We start from the raw sequence: 23352 nt of genomic DNA, 5'->3' as shown, positions 1-23352 counted from the left end.
AAACGAATGTGGATAAGAACGAAAACAGTCGTACACTCATGCACACGAAACGACCACACAATGACTATCGCACAGGCACTCTCACATCCATTAAAACCAATGTGGAGGCAAGATAGCTAATCAAGAAATTAAAACAGACGGAAAACAAAACACAAAGAGCTAAAAGAACAGCACAGCGAAATGAGGCTGGCTGACCACTTACGAAAAAATTCGGGTGAGCCAGCCACCCCGTTGACACATTAAAAATATCTCCCCAAAATCTTGTTAAAAATGTGGGACAATTCACAGAACTTTAAAACCCGAACCACATTCGTTTCATTATTGCACAAAATAGACTGCAGATCCGCCGGCAAATCCGCTGCAGTTCGCTGGTCACCAAATAAAATGCAGTCCAATAAAATGTGGTGCACCGTGATCTGCACGCCACAAGCACCACACATCGGAGGGTCCTCTCGCCGGAGTAAAATCCCATGCGTCATAGGGCTGTGGCCAATGCGAAGACGAGTAAGGATGACCTCGTCCCGTCGTCGTGGCTGGAAGGAAGTACGCCAGGGCTGAGTTGTGGGCTTGATCACACGGAGCTTGTTGTCGGTCACTTCTAGCCACTCATGTTCCCAACGACATAGGACTTTACACCTCAACAGCGAGGTGAGGGCATGCAGTGGGATAGCACACTGAAAGACCGGGCGGTCACGACACGCCTCCTTGGCTGCTCGATCAGCCCTTTCATTCCCCAGAATTCCCGCGTGCCCGGTACCCAGCAGAAAGACACCTGCTTCCCCAGTCGCTGTAGTTGGAGGAGGGCGTCGTGGACAGTCTGGGTTCCTTTATCTGCTGGGTACAAACGCTGGAGAGGGTAAAGGGCGCTCAAAGAATCTGAACAGACGAGAAATCTAACACTGGGAGAAAGTCTCATCTCCTCCAGTGCCCGCAAGATGGCATATAATTCTGTGTCAAAGATGGTAAATTCGGGAGGCAGTCTGACCTTGAGGACACGATCCTGAAAGACGACACAGCAACCAACAGAGTCACCCTGCTTAGACCCATCCGTAAAAACAGCTACATGGTCGTGGTACTCAGATAAAATGGCAGAAAAGACCCGATTAAAAACGGAAGCAGGAGTGCTATTTCTCCTGTACCGCACCAAATCTAAAATCACTCTGGGTCTCTCCAGTAGCCAGGGTGGCAGGCGGTTAAAACCCTGGATTTGGGGTCGTACAGACTCCACACTGAGCGACTCTAGCACACGTTGCACACGGACCCCAAATGGCAACGTAGCCCGGGGACGGTGGGAGAAAAGGCGGTCCAGAGGCGGGTGAGCAGCAATATGGTGAGCAGGCGAGGCTGGAGCTGCAAGAAACTTGCAAGCCTGACGCACCAGTAGCAGCTGCCGCCGGATGGTAAGTGGCGGTTCCCCGGCCTGATTACCGGTTTCGGCTCATTGACAAGCCATCATCAGATCTACCTAAAATGTTCTTCAGCGTGTGACAATCATTACACGTTACACATTTGTCGCATTCTTTGAACTAAGTCGCTCTAAAATCAAAAATCGTAGTTGGTTAGTAAATTGGGCAACGTTAATCACTAATCAAATATTGTTACTGTGTCCATATTTCCACACATGTGTACAAACAGTCGACAGAAATGATAGCAGCATCGCCCATGAGTCAGTGTTTTCTTGTAGCCATGACGCTACACCTCAGCCAGTAGGCTGACATCTTTCACTCAGACACTTCCCTGTCCGGCTATGAATATTACTCATGGGCGATGCAGCTACCATTGCTGACGATAGTTTGTACAGATGTCTGACAAATTGGGCAGACTAATAATATTTGATTAGTGATTAATGTTGTCAGTTTGCATAGCCAACCACGATTTTTCATTTTAGGGTGACTAAGCCCTAAAAGTACGCCTATGTGTAATGAGACGAAACCGGTAATCAGTAAAGGGAATTTGCCATCTTCAAGTAGGATTTTTATACACACAAGAACTATTCTTTTTACCCTCAGCCCTAAGAAGCACTGAGAGACCTTACACCTACTTTCGGGGACAGGTAGCTTTGCGACATTAATAATGTCACAGAAGCGTCACAAACTGAAAAACTTACGGTACTTTACTACAGCGATGAAGACAGCATAGCTTAAGGTGTATTTACTCGAACACCGGAAAATTAATATATATCGAAGTTATCATCCACGGCCCTTCAGTCTCAGATAGCCGGGCGCGTTAGCACACCGTTCCTGGGATTAGAGCAGGTGTACCGACTCAGGATAGAATCCGCTCGGTGGATTACCGACAAGACGGCAGTTGTGGCCGTGCGGTTCTAGGCGCTTCAGTCTGCAACCACGCGACCCCTACTGTCGCAGGTCGAATCCTGCTGCGGGCATGGATGTGTGTGATGTCCTTAGGTTGGTTAGGTTTAAGTAGTTCTAAGTTCTAGAGGACTGATGACCTCAGATGTTAAGTCCCATAGTGCTCAGAGCCATTTGAACCATTTGATTACCGACAGAGCCGGTGTGCCGGCCAGCCAGGATGTGGTTTTTAGGCTGTTTGCCACATCCTACAAGGTGAATACCGGGTGATTTCCACGTTCCGCCTGAATTACACGCTTCGTAAATATTTTGACAACGTTCTCATACTTCCACATGAGTTAACAATAGAAGTGGGGTATACAAAAACGGTATCGGACTGGGAGGGGTGGCGATAAGAAGCGAATCCGGCCAAGCTCCACCATTAGTATTGCCAAATATACAATAACGTGTCAACCCCTTGAAGACACAGCATCAGGTCCGTAGAAAGAATAAGATTTCAGGTCTGACGCGTGACGTTTGTCGACAGCTGCCTAACCCCTAACTTTCGTCGAGGGGCGTAAATTTCCGCGTTAATAATCGACAACTGCTGGCTATGACAGCAGTATTTACTACGGGAACAGCCCTGTAAGTAAGCATACAGCCCAGAACGACTCGTACGCCGTTTTCATTGTGTACCCGGTCTGTTTCCCACCAGCGAGGTGTCGTTCTATGTGGTGTTCTGGACACATGGGCTTGCACGTTTGCCATTCGCTGATGACAGCTGTGATCTGGAAAAACAATACCTAACATCGATTAAATGTATACTTGAGGTGCCTCTGCAAATTTGGCTGCCAGTCACGAAATCGATCATGTGTCAAAGAGATTGTAAAACCATCCTTGCAGCCTGAGGCAATTTTATAACTAGCTGTTCGCAGCCACGCGCTGCTGTGGCCCAGCGTGGTTAAATGGAAAAGAAAGAGAAAGCACGCGTTTCCAACATGTACTGGAATTGGAATTACTTCTTAATCTCCTTCTCCCCTCTCCCCCTTCCGCTGTACATCTCTTCCTCTTCCTCGTACTCCTCCCCCCTCTCTGTATCCATAACGTCCACCCCCTTTCTATTTCCATCTTCTTCTCTCTCTCTCTCTCTCTCTCTCTCTCTCTCTCTCTCTCTCTCCATCTCCTCCTGCCCCCTCTATCTCCTCTTTTTTGCTTTCCATCTTCATTTCCTTCCACCCCTCCTTCCGTCTTATCTTCTCCCCACTCTCTGACATTGGGCCTTGTTTATTGTTAGTACAGATACAGGCTCTGTAGTAGTACTCCAATCATAAGCCATAGGTACAATATTCCTGTTTGCTAACAACGTCTCGCTATTATATACGCTACTGGCCATTAAAATTGCTACACCACGAATATGACGTGCTACAGACGCGAAATTTGACCGACAGGAAGAAGATGCTGCGATTTGCAAATGATTAACTTTTCAGAGCATTCACACAAGGTTGGCGCCGGTGGCGACACCTAAAACGGGGTGACATTATGAAAGTTTCCAACAGATTTCTCATACACAAAGAGCAGTTGACTGGTGTTGCCTGGTAAACGTTGTTGTGATGCCTCATGTAAGGAGGAGAAATGCGTACAATCACGTTTCCGACTTTGATAAGGGTCGGATTGTAGCCTATCGCGATTGCAGTTTATCGTATCGTGACATTCCTGCGAGCGTTGGTCGAGATCCAATTACTGTTAGCAGAATATGGTTCATGAGGTTAATACGGAACGCCGTGATGGATCCCAACGACCTCGTATCACTAGCAGTCGAGATGACAGGCATCTTATCCGCATGGCTGTAACGGATCGTGCAGCCACGTCTCGAGCCCTGAGTCAACAGATGGGGACGTTTGCAAGACAACAACTATCTGCACGAACAGTTCGACGACGTTTGCAGCAGCATGGGCTATCAGCTCGGAGACCATGGCTGCGGTTACCCTTCACGCTGCATCACAGACAGCAGCGCCTGCGACGGTGTACTCAACGACGAACCTGGGTGCACGAATGGCAAAACGTCATTTTTCGAATGAATCCAGGTTCTGTTTACAGCATCGTGATGGTCGCATCCGTGTTTTGCGACATCGCGGTGAACGCACAATGGAAGCGTGTATTCGTCATCGCCATACTGGCGTATCACCCGGCGTGATGGTATGGGTTGCCATTGGTTACACGTCTCGATCACCTCTTGTTCGCACTGACGGCACTTTGAACAGTGGACGTTACATTTGAGATGTGTTACGACCCGTGGCTCTACCCTTCATTCGATCCCTGCGAAACCCAACATTTCAGCAGGATAATGCACGAACGCATGTTGCAGGTCCAGTACGGGCCTTTCTGGATACAGAAAATGTTCGACTGGTGGCCGAGCAACTGGCTTGTCACAATACGCCAGTCACTACTCTTGATGAACTGTGGTATCGTGTTGAAGCTGCATGGGCAGCTGTACCTGTACACGCCATCCAAGCTCTGTTAGACTCAATGCCTAGGCGTATCAAGGCCGTTATTACGGCCAGAGGTGGTTGTTTTGGGTACTGATTTCTCAGGATCTATGCACCCAAATTGCGTGAAAATGTAATCACATGTCAGTTCTAGTATATTATATTTGTCCAATGAATACCCGTTTATCATCTGCATTTCTTCTTGGTGTAGCAATTTTAATGGCCAGTAGTGTATTTACATACTATGTACATTAAAATATATAGCTTAAGTCTGTCTGAATATTCATTAGAGTATTGTGTAAAAATTTACAATCAATCGTTCGAAAGTTTCGAGATTTTTGGTAATAACGTTACCCTTTCTTCTATTACATATGTATTTATATCAAACAACGGAAAATGCAGGCTGGAGTAACGATATATTATGAAAATGATAGATTGCTATTCAGCATGTAGTCGAGATGTATTTATGTGTATCTTACATATATTTAAAAATAGGCATATAAAATGCGCACGTACTGTAATGCAACGTTGTGGGAAAAATTCAAAACAATCGGTGAAGAACTCTGCTATTTTATACAAACGAACATTACCTTTTTATTAACCTATCTAGATTGCTGCTCGTACGGTACGTTATAGTCTCCCAACTATTAGCAGTTTGTTACAGTAACGACTACCTCAAACGAAGCATTAGAAAGATTTCGACCTTGCACGTGTAAATACGATACACACGATGACGTATAGGTTTCAAGTAAGGGCAGAAACAGAGTAAAAACACCTGTTCTCAGTATACCGTCTTTCATCGCCGTAGAGAAAATGGATACGCCCCCCACACTGATTGAACAACTGTCACAGTCCGGACTTCGGCTGCAGCGGTGGACTGCTCAACTGTTCTCGACGTTGAGGCGGGACACCATTACAGCCTAGGTATTGGTTACAGAATGAAACTTATCGCGCTGGTAGATTCAAGCCTCAGCGCCTATTCAAGTAGTTCAATTAATGCTCGACTGGCTCACGGCTCATATGAACCATGAAGTTTAATTTCAGTGAACATTCCGCAATAGAGCAAGATACTCAGTTCAAATGGTTCAAATGGCTCTGAGCACTATGGGACTTAACTTTTGAGGTCATCAGTTCCCTAGACCTTAGAACTACTTAAACCTAACTAACCTAAGGATATCACACACATCCATGCCCGAGGCAGGATTCGAACCTGCGACCGTAGCAGTCGCGCGGTTCCAGATTGTAGCGCCTAGAACCGCTCGCCCATCCCGGCCGGCCAAGATACTCAGTACACAGACTTTGGGAAGGCCATTCTTGGTATAAACTTTAAGTCCATTCTCTGTAATATCCTTTCTACCGTTGGTGCTAGCCAATTCGAAATTAGGAGCACGGCTGTGAAGATAGTAAATAACTGGAGAGAAGAATTGGTAGACTGAAGTTTCTCATTAAACCTAGAGTCGTGCTCCAATAGTCAAATTAGTTGATCGCTATCCAAAAAAGGCTGCCCAACAATCTATCGTATACCATGTCGTGCTACGTAGATAAAAGTATCTGTAAGCCCAGAGATCTGTTTAAAGTGTCGTACAACACTTGCAGTCTTATTACTTCGTAGTAAACGCATATACATACGCTAATTTCATAAAAGGCTTTAAAATTTGATCATGTGCCCTACTAGTTATTAATGATCGCCAGTGGCACGTTAAAATCTTGCCATATTATTTTATCGATTCGAGGGATTCCACCTACAGTGCTGAACCATTAAAATGTATAACACAAAGATTTCTTACAATAAGTGCAGTTATTATTTTTGTCATTTTATGTACTCTGTCGAAACATAAAATCATCCCAATGAATGCAAAGTTCATCGATATCTTATTAATATATTCCTTGATACATTTGTAATTTTCATTTGTTTGTATTCTGTGTTTTGCTAAGTTCACTTTATTTTGTTAGCTGGAACAGGAAGAGAGGGTTGGTAACATGAATTAAGGTGCATGGATCTTTCATGTTGTAATTGTTAATTCATGTTGAATGACTACAAATAAGTGAGTGTAGAGCCTCTACAAAATCGGGCAGATACCGTCTGTTTGTTGCTAACCCTGTGACTCCTGTATCCTGTACTGTGTGCTGTCGATGCGCTTTGCAGTGCCGACAAAGCGTATTGTGCTTGTGAAGTGAGAGGCTGGGTGTTATTAATCTGTTTTGTTTCTGCTCCCACAGTGGCGCCAGAGGAGCTCTCCATATCAGGCAAGTGCAAACGCTCACGTGATTTGGGCTCTCTGCACGTCTAACGTACCCTATGCACGCCTTACGCCCTCGTTAACATTTCCTACAAAGCACTATCTCACACGCGTGGTGATGGCTCTGTAATGGTGACGGTTGGGGCTTTCGTGCCATGGGACAGATTTAAGTTCGGGAGGACGACGGTTCAATCCCGCGTCCGGCCATCCTGATTTAGGTTTTCCGTGATTTCCCTAAATCACTCCAGGCAAATGCCGGGATGGTTCCTCTGAAAGGGCACGGCCGACTTCCTTCCCCTTCCTTCCCCATCCTTCCCTAATCCGATGAGACCGATGACCACGCTGTCTGGTCTCCTTCCCCAAAACCAACCAACCAACCAACAGATTTAAGGAATATGTAAATACATTTTTTTTATTAACCTCGCACAATATACTAGCTGGGATGACAGGGCTGAAGAAAACTGTGTGTGCTAACTTGGAAGTATCGTATTTTAAATCACAACTAACTGCTGTTCAGTAAACTCATTGATATGTTAATGGTGCATATGGTAAATTAAAATGGAGAATAAGTAATCACATTTTAAGAAAGCATTATATAGAATTGTTTAGAAAAATGAAGAAATATAATTGTGGCATATCAGTACCTCACTATTTATTTTCGCTGCGTATTGAGAGTAGTAATTTCTTTGAGGAATGTTCGTCTGATTAATTTACCAGCAACCAATAAGTGCCAAAAATAGTCTGCTTCTATATAAGAGCTCCCTTGGAGTCGATTGAAAAATAAAAAGTCAATAATTTTTTTAAAAGAACCTATTTATAGAAAGGTGGTCGGTACGTTTCCATGTTGACCGAGTGCACAAAGTATCATCAAAATAAAATATATTTAGGCACTACAACGAATTAATATATGACGTGTGTAGTTTTCTGCTCACGTCACTCGTTCACTTTTGAAGGCTTTCAGCTAACGTTAGTACATCAATCGTACTCTCACAGTAATTAGAACCACAAGCGAACACAAGATGATTTTCCAGAATGTTCGCTACATGCTGTGGAATAGTGCAACATTTCACCCATTGTTGTAAATGATCTTCACCATTTTGACGGCTGACACAGGCAACAGTTAGGCACATACAGCAGAGGAATTATGGTTTTCCAGTTATTTCTGGGACCTGTCAGAATGTACGAAGTCAAATCTCTCACTGAATTAGATACCGAAAATTCTTCTCGTTTGATCTCTCAGAAAGTGAACGTTCAGTTCAGTATTTCACACAATAGACAAATTGCTAAGTTTTTATTGACTAGTTTTAAGTAGTTTTGACGTTTCAAGTAAGCAAAGTAATTAGCAACTGCATTTTTACGCAGAGATACAGCGTGGCGTAGTAGCAATGATTAACTGAAATGTCCCTATTTATTTGTCGGCTTTAAGTAGTTTTAGTTTCACGTAGATGTATTGTAGTACAAATATTCGACGTGGCATAAAAGTAATGGCTCATTGAGATAATCCATTTCTCCTCCTTAGTTCTCAATCTGAATATACTTCTTCTTTAATGTGCATTTAGTCTTTTAGGTTTTTTAAAGATTTTTCGTAGGTAGTAGTTGAAATATACTTTTCAGTTGAACGGCAAATCTGAAGTTTTGTATGACTGGAAGTCGCATTCTAGTAATTCTGACCGAAAGATCATTTGATTAAATAATGTAAACTACGTTATTCTTAATAAACTAGAGAGTAGATTGCCCAATTCGTACTCGAAAATCATAATTAATTCACAATGATTTCCCATAGCATATTTTAGTTGCAGTTCCTGAATGTTGTCGAATGTAAGATCTCACTTTTCTGTAATAACGAATAAATAAATATGAAACACTTAATAATGTAATATTATTTCCGAAAACCGTACAGATAATTTTAAGACGTTTTCAGTGATTAACATCTTGTCCAAGTAGGTACATTTCCACTTAATTTGCAATATCTCTATCACATGAATTAATCCACTCAGTTTGTCCGATTTGCACGATATCAACAGCTCTTATATCTAGGAAAAGCTTTTACTAACATTTGTATTTCAAACATATTTATGTCCATCAAATGGTAATAGGTGTAACGCATGTTCACTTTCCCCAGCACTGGTTAAGCCATGCGTTCGATAACACTTGTGCGCTCGTAACGAGTTGTGCATTTATGTGTGTGTGTTCGTGTGTTTTTATGTGTCTATGATATTTACTTGTAATTGGAACAACTAGTGTCAGTGAGATATCTTAATGAATACACAATTTTCAGAGGGAAATGCCACGCCTTGTCGGTATGTCAAGAAGGCGATGTATCGAAAATGAATGGTTGAAACAAACTGCATGTGGGCGTACGTAAACCGTTTGAACATTGGGAAGTACGTAGCATAGCTCCTTTTGCAACATATTCTTGCTTGACAACTAATACTTGCCTAGTGGAAACAGCGTTGCAAAATCGTAGGAAAGAAGTTTGTTGAAACATAAGGATCGATCGTTCTATTTTTTCTTCCTTTTTTTGTTGAATCGTTCAAACCCCTAAGCCTGCAACAAGTTCAAGGTCAGATTATTTACCCCCTCAACCCCTCCCCCCTCTACAACTCGTTCTTGTCGAACAGGGTCATGATCTCGCATTCGAGGTACTATGGACGGTAACAAAAGAAAGGAGTAAATACTGTAAACGTCATCACAACACTTATTCTCACGATTTCCGTTACGATTACCCAATTTAACATCTACAAAAAGAATGTTTTACTGTTTTCAGCCCTTTCAGAAATTGCCTACGTTGCAATTTATGCCTGCGGTAACAAGAAGTGAGGCTCAAATTAGCCTGTTCCTGTCGTGATTCACGGTCCAAGTGTTCAAAAGTGTAAGAATGTGATATCAGGAACAGAATGAATTTTGGGTTCATGCTAACAACCACTTTCACCTTCAAATGAGTCTGCTACAAAAAGTGTGTAACTTGAATTCTTGTGAACGTTATTTCACTTGACATCGTTATAGATACATAACAGTCAAGAAAAAATAATAACATTTTTATCATTTTTTTAATCGTTTAGTAATGACGACTTTCTCATTCACAGCGTACGTCATCTAACGTCAAGGAAAATAAAACAGACATTCGTAATCTAATATCAAGGAAAATAAAACAGACTTATTGTAATAGTGAAACAGCAAGAAATACATAGAATACAAGGAAAAAATTTATTATTCTGTGTTTTTACAAATAGTTACAACCTACTTCAACGGACTAAGAGGAAATATCTTTCATAAAGTACATCACCTCATGGTGTGTTATTGCCGCCATGTCTCATGGGACGAAGATATCTGAAAACGAGTACAGCTGCCAAAGAAACTGGCCATACTGCGCTGCAGTACTCCAGAAAATGTCGGACAAACGTGGTGTACACATTCTCTTTAGTAAACCTGTTGCACCTCCTAAGTGTTCTGCAAATAAAACGCAGCCCTTGGATCAACTGTCCCTCAACATTTCCCACGTGATAGTTTTTCGTAAATTCAGTCTCTAGGTATCGAGAACCTTTAAGTCTGAGATTTATCGTGTACCTGAAGTTTAATGAATTTCACACTTTTTATTGTTTAGGTTCCATTGCCACTTTCCGCACTATGCAGCTATCTTATCCGTATCACTTTTCAGCTCGTTTTGATCTGCTGATGACTTTACTAGACGGTAAACGTTAGGATTATCTGCAAACAGTGTAAGAGGGCTGCTCAGATTGTCTCCTAAATCGTTTATACAGATTAAGAAGAGTAAAGGGCCTATAACGGTTCCTTGAGGAACCAGAGACATAATTTCGATTTTCACTAGAAGAGTTCCTTTCAATTAGTGCGAACTGACAGGAAATCACAAATCCAGTCACATAGTTGAGACATTTCTCCAAAGGCATGTAATCCGATTGGAAGCCGCTTGTGATGAACGGTGTCCAAAAGCCATCTGGTAATCTAGAAATATGAAATCAACTTGAGGTCCCCTATCGATAGCAATCATTACTACTCGCGAATGAGGAGACCATTGTATTTGACAATGGTGATATTTTCTGAATCCGTGCTGGGTATGTGTGACTAGTTAGTTTTCATAGAGTTTTTTCGTATGTTGGAGCAAACTATATGCTGCAAAATATTACTAAAACTGGTGTCATCTCCAATAGATGACAAGAACGTCCAGTGATTAGTTCTTAGAGCACGTTTTAAAACTAGGTCGTCCCTGTTAGTTAATCGGTAACGTCCGCCAGACCGATACTGGGGTTTAGTGCTTTCTGACGTTTCCTTCTGACATTATCGGCGTTAAAAGTGGGCAAGTGGCTTCTGTGAAATCTTCCAAACATTGAGCCCCCTACATGCAAGCCTTGGGTCCTACGACATCTCATTCTCACGGAGAACATACCTGATGTTGGCTTATTGTGCTTGAACTTGGAAGTATTACATAACAACATAGCGCGTGTATTGGAGTACTAAGGAACTTTGGGTCGCATAATGTAGAGCACGGCAGCGATTACCGAGTGGTATCTGTAACGTATACTATACGCTCATCACGATGCACGAATTCGTTCAGCGACAGACGACAACTTGCGAACGATAAGCATAGTCGTGAATGTGAGAATTGCGAAATAAGAAATGGAATATTTTTTTAGTCCCGTGCGTTCAGCACATGGCATGTACGAGGGGCGTTCAGTAAGTAACGGAACACATTTTTTTCTCGGCTAATTTCGGTTGAAAAAATGCTGAATTTGTAGTGGAACATCGTGAAATATTCCCGCTTCAGCCACTATTGATTCCGGTAGTGGCTATGCTATACAGGGTGTTACAAAAAGGTACGGCCAAACTTTCAGGAAACATTCCTCACACACAAATAAAGAAAAGATGTTATGTGGACATGTGTCCGGAAACGCTTAATTTCCATGTTAGAGCTCATTTTAGTTTCGTCAGTATGTTCTTCCACCTACGCTCAATGGAGCACGTTATCATGATTTCATACGGGATACTCTACCTGTGCTGTTAGAACATGTACCTTTACAAGAACGACACAACATGTGGTTCATGCACGATGGAGCTCCTGCACATTTCAGTCGAAGTGTTCGTACGCTTCCAACAACAGATTCGGTGACCGATGGATTGGTAGAGTCGGGCTAATTCCATAGCGTCCACGCTCTCCTGCCCTCAACCCTCTTGACTTTCATTTATGGGGGCATTTGAAAGCTCTTCTCCACGCAATCCCGGTACCAAATGTAGAGACTCTTCGTGCTTGCATTGTAGACGGCTGTGATACAATACGCCATTCTCCAGGGCTGCATCAGCGCATCAGGGATTCCATGCGACGGAGGGTGGATGCATGTATCCTCGCTAACGGAGGACATTTTGAACATTTCCTGTAACAAAGTGTTTGAAGTCACGCTGGTACGTTCTGTTGCTGTGTGTTTCCATTCCATGATTAATATGATTTGAAGAGAAGTAATAAAATGAGCTCTAACATGGAAAATAAACGTTTCCGGACACATGTCCACATAACATATGTTTTCTTTCTTTGTGTGTGAGGAATTTTTCCTGAAATTTTGGCCGTACCTTTTCGTAACACCCTGTATGTGGCCTTCAAAATGGCGTCTGTAACGGAAGGAGCCTCCCAGATGACTGTACATGTACAGTCGGGCGTCCCCTGGGCAACGGTAAATACCGGCAGATCGTTCCACACACTGAGCTACGTCTAAAACGACATGTAACGGAAGTGCGTTCCAAGCAGAGAGTGGTCGTTGAGTTTCTTTTGGTGGAAAACCAGAGCCTCGCAGATATTTTTGGACGCTTGCAGTATGCCTACGAAGACGTGGCAGTGAACAAAAGCACGGTGAGTCGTTGGGCGACTATCATAGCAACAAGGTACCTCAAACCCATCCGATCTCCGCACGCCGACTGGCCGCACAGACCCGTGACGGCTGCAGTATTGGAACGTGCAGGCACCCTCATTCGAGGTGATCGACGGATCACCAACACCTCTCAGTACAACTAGACGTCTATGTTGGTAGTGCTGACACATCGTCCACCAACGGTGGTAGTCAAACAGGAGTACGCGCGGGGTGTAAAACGGCGTGCGCTTTACGAGGCTGCTGTGACAGTTTCTTTGTCGAGAGGAGCTGTACGTGGATGATGGGGAGGTTACTGATGCAGCAAGAAGTTGGCTGCAAAGTCGACCAGTAGCGTGGTACCATGTGAACACAGAGGCCCTCTCAGTAAGGTGGCATAAGGCGGTCGCTATGAAAGGAGATTATGTTGAAAAATCGGATTTTGTAGCCAAAAGAATGGGGAATAATATCGTGTACTGGAATCCTGAATAAAGCTAACCTGCTTTCAGAAAAAGAGTGTTTCATTACTTGTTGAACGCCCCTTGTAATACTGTGCTGACGCACTCCGCTGTCGCACTGGGTAACACACAGGACTCGCATTCGGGAGGATGACGGCTCGGCCATCCAGATTATGGTTTCCCGTGATTTCTCTAAATAGCTCCAGGCAGATGCCGGGATGGTTCCTTTGAAAGGGTACAGCCGACTTCTTCCCCAATCCTTGACACAATCCGAGCTTGTGCTCCGTCTCTAATGACCTCAGTATCGACGGGACGTTAAACCCAGTTTCCTTTGCTTCCTTAATCACTCCGCTGTCACATGAAGCTCTTAAAAACGCCCGCTGCTTACCGCAACAAAACTCTTTATGAGAGTTCGAGAAATCCTCGTTTGCAGCTGCCGTTATTACTGAAATCCTGGCAGCTATCCCCCCTGTATACGTTTCCCTTTCGCTGCATACGCTAGAGCAGACATGGTATTCACCGATGACTGCTCAACAGCTGGGACTTTTAGCGGAGTCGTGGTCGCAGAGGCAATATTGCCAGCTGGACAGGGCGCAGTGGATATTGCGTCCAGGCCAGCTGCGGCGGGTACCTGACTGGGGTAGCCACCACTTTCCCTCTGTCCGGAGCGGGCCGCGCTCACAATTCAGCCCTGTAGCGGTTCAATTTAGTGACGCGGTGTGGCTGCTCCGTCTCCGTTCAGCTCATGCGTATAGCGTAACGTTGTAAATCTCCAGTTTCGAGCTGTTGGACTTAAGCAAGTGCTCCTTCTATGGTAAATGAAGATGACGGTTACTGAAATTCATCATGCCTAAAGAAAATAAAACGAAAATTGCAGTAATTGTTTTTTCTTTTTATCACGGACTGCTTAACACCAGTTTGTCGCATACTTCTACAAGAAAGTGATGTGCTGACGTCGATGGGAAATCTGTTCCAGTGTTCTCCTCTTATATTTACTATTTGTTGAGTACATAGTTCCGTGTAGTCAGCGCGTACACAACTTTCCCAATAGTGCGCGCCCCGCTAAGCACAACAGCGCAGGCGCAGCGCTCGTCTGTCTCCACACTACGAGATGGCGCTGCCATTGAGGCGGACCAAATTCTGCTTCCGCCGATCCGCGTATTAATATGTGACGCAGCCAATGAGATTGTTGCTAACGTAGAACCTTTTCTCCTTGCGTATCACACTCGCGCAGTGATACATGAACGCGCGAGGTATCATAACGAATGTACAGAACTCCGATTAGTCAGTCTGCATTTGTCTGCCCCAGTCTGTACCAGTCTGTACCAGTCTGTACGAGTTCTACCTTTGTCTGTACCAGTCTATAGTCAAGTTTCAGTCTGCGCCTAATAAGATTGCCATATTCCTGTACATAGCCATGAAGATAAATGCATAGACACTTTTGTCAAGTATCAGAGATATATGTGAGAATAAGAGTAACGTACCAACACGAAAGGAACTTCAGATTGTCAATTGTAAATAGCATCCAGAACCAAGTTAAGTAATTTTTATGCTTGTTATTATTTTAATAAATGTGTGTGAAAATTAATCAAGTTCTGTTTAAAGTTGGTCACCGTCAATCTGCTACTCTAAGCGTGCAAGTGGCATTTCTATCGTCTGACCTAACGGCAGAAGATAAACAAGCCACGATAAGACCACGAGACATATTGCTGACACTCGCCTACTTCGTTAGAGCGACAAGTGAAATAATCTGATAGTGTGTGTACCGAAGGTCTTACAGTACGCACACCACACTATTCTCTTCGCCCGTCGCCCCACTGCAAAGAGCGCCGGCCGAAGTGGCCGCGCGGTTCTGGCGCTGCAGTCTGGAACCGCGAGACCGTTACGGTCGCAGGTTCGAATCCTGCCTCGGGCATGGATGTGTGTGATGTCCTTAGGTTAGTTAGGTTTAACTAGTTCTAAGTTCTAGGGGACTAATGACCTCAGCAGTTGAGTCCCATAGTGCTCAGAGCCATTTGAACTGCAAAGAGCTTTGCCTTTAGATTATTAATATTTGTTAATAACTGATAGCAGCTATACGTTGTGTTAAAAGTTCCGACTGACTTGCAACGATATAGATATAAAGAAAGAATAAATTATGATGGCCGCTGTGTGACCGTAGCGCAAAACCATGGGTGATCCTTGATTGGAACTTAAATTCGAAAGGATGAATCCCGATAAACTATACACATGTAATTTGCTAATAGTTATAGTCCACTGGAAGACAGGTTCTACACTGATGGAAAAAATCACAAGCTGGAGTTATGCGAGATAAATGAAAGTTACTAAGCGTGTTTCTGCAGCTGAAAGATGATATCTATTCAAATATCGCACAAGCCGCATTAGAGTGGCGCAAGTAGCGCCACGATGAGGATCCAAATACACGCTGTCACGTCCGTGAGCGTTAGTTATCTTTGAGATTCGACGTGGTGAATTGGTTTTAGTCACGAATGCCTTTATGGTTCACAAAAACGCCATTATCAACACCTCACTGAGTCTGAACGAGGTCGCATAATAGGGCTACGAGAAGCTGGATGTTCCTTATGCGATATTGTAAAAGGACTTGGCAGGAATGTAGTTATTGTACATGACTGATGACAGCGGTGGCCACAGGAATGTACAGTAACAAGAAGACTAGGCTCCGGATGGTCACGTGGCACTCCCGAGAAGGAAGACCGTCGTGTTCGGCACATGGCTGTGGCCCATTGTCCTGTCTGTTGCTTAAAGGACGGCACCGGGCCAGACGCACAGCGTGGATTCCAATGACTCCAAACCATCGGCATTTTCGACTTCAGTGGTGTCAAGCAAGAGGCAAGAGCTCATTGGAGTGTAGGGTGACGGTCTGTTGTGTTTCCTGATGAAAGCTGGTTCTGCCTCGGGGTCAATTCTGACCATTTATTAGCTAGAAGGAGGCCAGTTGAAGGTCTGAAACCAACCTATCCGTATATTAGACGCACTGGACCTACCCCTGGGGTTATGACCTGGGGTGCGATTTCGTGTAACAGCAGGAGCACTCTCGTGGTTTTCCCACGTACCCTGACTACAAATCTGTACGTCAGTCTGCTGATTCTGACTGTTGTGTTGCCGTTTATGATCAGCAACCTTCCCGGGTTCGATTCCCGGCAGGGTCAGGGATTTTCTCTGCCTCGTGATGACAGGGTGTTGTGTGATGTCCTTAGGTTAGTTAGGTTTAAGTAGTTCTAAGTTCTAGGGGACTGATGACCATAGATATTAAGTCCCATAGTGCTCAGAGCCGTTTGAGCCTTCAGCAACCCAGAGGGTGTTTGCCAACAGGATAACACTTGCTCATATACCGCTGTTGTAACCCGACGTGTTCTACAGAGTTTCGACATGTTGCCCTGGTCTGTTGGATCACCGATCTGTCTCCAAACGACCACATATGGGACGACATCGGACGACAAATCCAGCGTCACACACAAACAGCATTGACCGTCCTGTAGTGATCAAGCAAGTGCAACAGGCATGGAACTCCATTGCACAAACTGACACCCGGCACCTGTACAACACAATGCTTGAATTCAACATTCTGCCGATTACACCGGTTATTAACGTACCATCATTTCACATTTGCAATGGCTCATCTCGCGCTTACTGTAAAAGAGTCCGTGTCGGAAAGGGGGAATATAATTGTCACATCCCACTTCTGACACCAAATGTAAAAGAGTACGTGCCGGGAAGGGGGAATATAATTGTTACATCCCACTTCTGACACCAAATGTAAAAGGGTACGTGCCGGGAAGGGGGGATATAATTGTTACATCTTTTTACATCCCACGTCTGACACCAAATGTAAAAGAGTACGTGCCAGGAAGGGGGGATATAATTGTTACATCCCACTTCTGATATCAAATGTAAAAGAGTACGTGCCGGGAAGGGGGGATATAATTGTTACATCCCACTTCTGACACCAATTGTAAAAGAATTTGTGGTTTGTGGATGGGGAGAGAAACTTCTGACACCAATGTTAATGTATAAAATGGCAGGGAAGGGGAAAGAAGGTTGTTAAATATGCCTTGTGGCGGCTGGAGGTCGAGCGGTCAGGATTAGAGAGTGGGCATTCAGGGCTGTCGTTAAATGACAAAACAGAAAATTAAGTACCATAAAGAGGATATATTTCAATATACGGGGTACAAAGAGCGCGCCTAGGATCGGAAGTTACCAGGTTTAGGCCAGTCTAGGAGGTCGAACAATTAAATGAAACGGGCAACGGAAGGGGAAGCGGTTCACGTTAATTTACGTTGGTGGCCGGTCGGGAAAAGCAGAGCGAGAGGCTCTGCCTCCCAAAAAGACGTCTGTTCTGCCCGAGGTCTGGGTTACAAAAGAGAGAAGCAACTGTGTACGTCACCGCAGAAGACTCCAGCGTCGACACACGTGATCGCTATCCCGTGCACGCTATTGGCTAAAACCAATGGCGTGAATTCGCTAGCAGTTTCAGCAGAGGTCTCAGGGCGTCTACTGTCAGCAGCATTAACTGGACAGAACTGCTTCTGTTTTGAAAGGCAAGCGACTTCTATTACGTAGACACGGCGTGAATTACTCTGGGAGAAAACTTGTAAAGATTCCACTGGGCCTTTGAAATAAATTTTTTAAACTAATTCCCTAAAATATTCCTTGACTGGGTGCCGTCCTGTACATTACGTTAACCTGTGATCTTGCAATGTAAATCACTTAAATATCTTACCTAGACAAACGTTTTCCCGAAATTTCATTACCCTACATTAATTATTTTTTGGTGTTGCATTTTTTCCGTCAGTGTATTTTACTTTCTTCTTAGTGAGTGATAAACGTAAAATAACACGATGCAGCCGTTAACAGAGTACCTATGAAATCGTCACTGCGAAATTTGGCATGCTGTGTTGGATATACAACCTGTCTCCAGTCCCGCGGGGAAGAATAATTCGGAGTCCTTGGACATGTCTTGAGAGAAATTTCATGTAGTTTACCATCTCAGTGTTCTCGTTTCATTTGTTTCCAGTCCCCAAGCCCTTTGTCAGTGAAGAAGATACGTACGAGACCCTTCGTGCATCACGATATTAACGCATGCACTTAATTACTTGCCGCTTGTTTATTTCTTTTCCACATCTTGGTGCAGTGTGAAACGCATTGCCCTGTGACCCTTTGATACGGCGTGGGAAACTGTAAGAGGGCGCACGTTATTGACTTCATTGGGATCGTACAGCGTGGAAGAAGGATGAAGAAAATGTAACTGTCGGCTGTATTAACGTTTCTAGAAATCGTGATGTGCAGAAGATTGTACGCGACAAAATGGTTAAACACAACAGAAACCTGAAGAGACGATCCCGAAGTCAGCTACCCTGTGTGAAGGCTTTGTCATTGCAAATTTAAGAGCTTAGCCAATGCAGCTACTGAATAGTTTATTTAACTTGTAACTGCCAGCAATATAACGTAAATAAATTAAAGAAGCACTCGCATATATCGCCGCATTTATATTCCGGTTGTGTCTTCCATCCAGAGGGTAAAATTTCAGACTCAGTGCTTTGGCGTTCGCGGTGTTTATAAATGCCATGATAATGATGATGTACTTCTTTCACCTTGGTTTTGTTGTATACAATCGCGGTTTCTCTGAACACTGGACACCCCGTCTGACTTGTTGATTCCTCTCCTGGAGGTATTCGGCACGTACATCTGCCTCTGATTATATAGGCTGTCACACGCAACATGGACAGTGCACACCCTTAACTGTTTATACATTTCTACACGTACTAGATTTCGGATTAAGGGATTAAGGTTTTAAGATAAGTAGTAATTTGCCATGCCGTTATTTCCCTTGCCTTTTTAATGTACCGAGATTATGAAGCAGCTATTTTCCTTCTTCTTTCATTTTTACTGGAAAAGTTAACTAGCCTCCTAGGGCTTTTGAAATAAACAGTGCAATAACATAAGGCGTATTATGTTCTCGGTGTTTATAAGTATGACTAAGGAATAACTTATTACATTTAAAAAGTACTATTTTCATCGGATGTATAAAAAATACGAATATTACGCATACAATAAAATCTTCACCTCTTTAGTAGAAAACCTTGTTTAGATATCACGAAATGTAAAGTATGTCCAGGAAATGTGTACTGCTTCCAACAACAGAAGGCAGACATGTTTCCTAACGTGCGCTCTCAATTTACATTCAGTGTGATTTCGACTCGATACTCGTAAACGATTTATGTCTTCTTGAATACCTTATAGTGTGCCGTTAGCTACAGTAAACAAGAAATTCGTGTGGAAACTAAATTGATCTATATTCCTTAGGTACCATAAAAAACTGAAAATTGAGGAGTTCTTGGATAAGCTCGTTTAGCTTCATTGAGCGAACCGTTTGAGTCAGACGCATACCCTCATTATGAGGAAACATGATCAACAATTAAGAGCAGTTAATACAAAAGGAAATTCTACCATAATTCCTTTCTTCCACTGGTTAGTGACCCAGTTACTGCAGTGTTTGACAGATCGGGTAGTCACTTGTCTATTTTCGTGTCGATACAGACTTAGAAACGTAAAGTTAAGTTTCACAGTGGGATAACATTGTGATCTCCCTGGAACATTTGGAAATGTGGTATACAGTGTCGTATACGAATTGTGGGCTCACGATATGCTATGATGACCACCCTCCGAATATTTGAGAACACTACGTAGTTACGTGCTATGAAGTAAAAGAGCAGAATTTGAAACCTGTAACGAAAAAGAGAGAGGCCTGATTTTCCTTCGACGACATGCAATAGAAGTCGGTGCTACAAATGGAACATTAACACACTTATTTATGTTTTTATTTATCATAGTCCACCATCTTGATGACGATAATGGACATTTACATAAAGAATAACGTTTATGTGTGCCTTAGTGATAATCTATTTCGTTTTCTTTTTCTCTGTTCTGAACACTTAACTGAGTCCACAGTACCTGTAATACTATTTTTCCTTGTTTTTATTTCTTTCTGTTACTGGCGCTCTAAATTTTGATAGCTACTTGTACGCTACACTCTATATTTTGCTTGACATCTTTTCCACTCTCATTCGGATATTATTTACCTGTGACAGCAAAAGAGTCACATGTTTTAGTTATTTCAAACCCTTTCAACTACTGCTATGAGTACCGTTACAACAGCATATACACTGCCTAATATCGTGTATGGCTTCCGCGAGCTCGCAGAAGAGACGCAACACGATGTGGCATGGACTCGATTAAAGTCTGAAGTAGTGCTGGAGGGAATTGACACCATGAATCCTGCAGGGCTGTCCATAAAATTTGATGATTTAGCGAATTCCTGATATTCATGTTAAATGGACGTACGGGAAAATCCAAACTTCATCGCTACCTCGGAGATGCTGTGTCCCATCGCTCATGCGCCGACTACAGCACTACGTTCAAACTCACTTAAATCTTGATAACATGCCATTGTAGTAGCAGTAACCGATCTAACAACTGCGCCAGACACTTGTTGTCTAATATAGGAGTTGCCTACCGCAACTTCCTGTTTATATATCTCTTATTAATTTTTGAATACAAATACATACAACAGTTTCGTTGACGCTTCAGTGTATCACTACTACAATAATAAACAATACAGGATCAATAGTCGCTGTTACTACGACCACCTTATCTATTTCTCAACGGCAACTACTACTACTGAAAATTAGGCGAACAGTAGTAATACTAGCACTTCTAGTACGATTACTTATTGGAATGTTAGGGTTACTGATCTTAGGAGAACAGTTAAAGACAACATTGTCTAGTGCCCAGCTTTACTGTTTCTCTCTTTACTTCTCTTCGCTGCTTCCCTGTAGTTTGAGATGGACACACACACACACACACACACACACACACACACACACACACACACACTACTTTTACTACTACTACTACTACTGCTACTACTACTATCAGACAGTATCTAGTTTCTCCGTATGTTCCTTACTATATCGGTTACTATGTTGAGTCCAGCAATATTTCGCGGCCTCCAGACACCATGGCGTTGGTTCGGAACGCATGTCTTATCTTTCACTGATACTTGTCGTTCTTGTAAGATACGCTTGTGGCCACCTCCCCTCATTCTTCCGTTACTAAGCCAACCGATCATAGAGCTATCGGGCACCGTCTACAGGCCTTACTCGGCTCTGCTGTAGTGTCTGTTCCCTATAGTTACACCTTGCTTTCTCTGAGACAGCATTAAGAAGAAGATTTAAGGTATCAAAAACGTCTTTCGTCTGATTACTTTATAAAAACATTAAAGCCTACCGTTTTGTGTGTGTGTGTGTGTGTGTGTGTGTGTGTGTGTGTGTGTGTGTGTAGCGCGGGCTTTGATGCAAGTCTACGAACAAACAATATGCTTGACAATCTCTGTGAACACATCAATGCCAACTACTTTATTCTTATTGCAGGTGGCGACGTTTGGGTACTGGTGATCCGGAACGCTATGCCTTCGGACTCCGGCATCTACGTGTGTGAAGTCAACAGCAACCCCATCGTTCGCTCCTTCCACAAGCTTAGCGGTAAGTAACACGCCTCTCGGTCGACTCTAATTGCATTTTTTTCGGAACAGCACTCGATGTTAATGATCCCACCCCCCCACCCCCTCTCTCTCTCTCTCTCTCTTTCTCTTTCTGTGTGAGCGTATACATAGCAACCACTTAAACACACTTAGAGTTGTTAACGACCAGAAAGCAGTCCACAATGGTCAATCCCACTGGGTTTCTATAGATTTAGCTGCATTTAGCGACTTCGCCAAGAGTCTTTAAGAACTTTTAAGGTTACATTCATCTAAATTCATCCAGGCAATGCATACTATCCTAAAAGATCCACACCTACCGTTCTGAATGTGTGCTTGGACAGATTCAAATTACCATCTGTGTTCCTTCTGATTCAAGCGCTGTGTAGTTTCGACAAATCGCTTGAAATGGACGACGAGGTACGGTAAATATTTTTACGAAGCTTCTTCCGGTACCTCCCTAATGACATTATTGACGCAACGTAAAATTTTCGTCAAATTAAGTTCATCTAATTTAAAATCGTTTGATTGTACACAAACTGCCATTCGCCATACACCATAAGGTGGTTTACGGAATATAGATGTATTTGTAGATGTAGATGTTGTGGGCCTCTGCTCTTTTCATTCAGATCACAGAGCGAACCAGGAGTAATCTAAGAGGAGGTTCCTAATTGGGAATATTTGGGAAGCTATTACCAATTCCGGCACCTTGCTCGGAACCGATAGGGTGTACCCATTTTTGTTACTGGAACTGTGCATGACTAAAAACCTATAACCCGTGTGCGTTTGTAATTTTACCGTAATTTCTGAAAAATGGTGCGGTGTAATGGAGCCATCGTTACTGCAACACTGCATCCAGAGGAAAATTCCCTGCACGTGGGTTGCGAGGGAAGCATATACGAAGGTGACGAAAGTCATGGAATAGCGATATGCATATATACAGATGACGGAAGTATTGCGTACACAAGGTGTAAAAGGGCAGTGCTCTGGTGGAGCTGTCATTTGTACTCAGATGATTCATGTGAAGAGAACTCCAACGTTATCACGCCGGAATGACGGGAGTTTGAAGGTGGTGTGGTACTTGGAGCTAGACGCACGGGAGATACCATTTCGGAAATCGTTAGGGAATTCAGTATTCTGAGATACACAGTGTCAAGAGTGTGATGAGAATACCAATTTGAAGCATTACCACGGACAATGCAGTGGCCGGCGGCCTTCACTTGACGACCGAGTGCAGTGGCGTTTGCGTAGAATTGTCAGTGCTCAAAGACAAGCAACGCTGCGTGAAACAACCGTAGAAATCAATATGGGACGTACGATCGAAGTATCCATTACTACAGTACGGTGAAAGTTAGCGTTAACGGGCTGTGGCAGTAGATGACCGACGCGAGTGCCTTTGCTAACAGCACGACATCGCCTGCAGGGCCTCTCGTGGGCTGGCCTAGTTAGATAAGTCCCGGTTTCACTT

The 23352-nt window shown here is 43.5% G+C and overlaps 1 protein-coding gene across 3 annotated transcripts in view; it reads left to right on the top strand.

The window, feature by feature from the left end:
- The window catches only part of LOC124595771 (Ig-like and fibronectin type-III domain-containing protein 1), a 1092366-nt gene that overhangs the window by 927921 nt on the left and 141093 nt on the right, over window positions 1-23352 (top strand). For 2 of the 3 annotated variants that reach the window (XM_047134654.1, XM_047134655.1), the window contains 2 exons: window positions 6998-7024; window positions 21778-21888. In XM_047134654.1, coding sequence (XP_046990610.1) covers window positions 6998-7024; window positions 21778-21888 — 138 coding nt within the window. The remainder of the gene's footprint in view (window positions 1-6997; window positions 7025-21777; window positions 21889-23352) is intronic. The other variant, XM_047134656.1, reaches the window with a different exon arrangement.

This window comes from Schistocerca americana, chromosome 2 (genome assembly GCF_021461395.2).
Source record: "Schistocerca americana isolate TAMUIC-IGC-003095 chromosome 2, iqSchAmer2.1, whole genome shotgun sequence".
NCBI classification, from domain to species: Eukaryota; Metazoa; Arthropoda; class Insecta; order Orthoptera; family Acrididae; genus Schistocerca; species Schistocerca americana.
The sequence above is the reverse complement of the archived record's forward strand: the minus strand, read 5'-3'. Positions and strand labels throughout refer to the sequence as shown.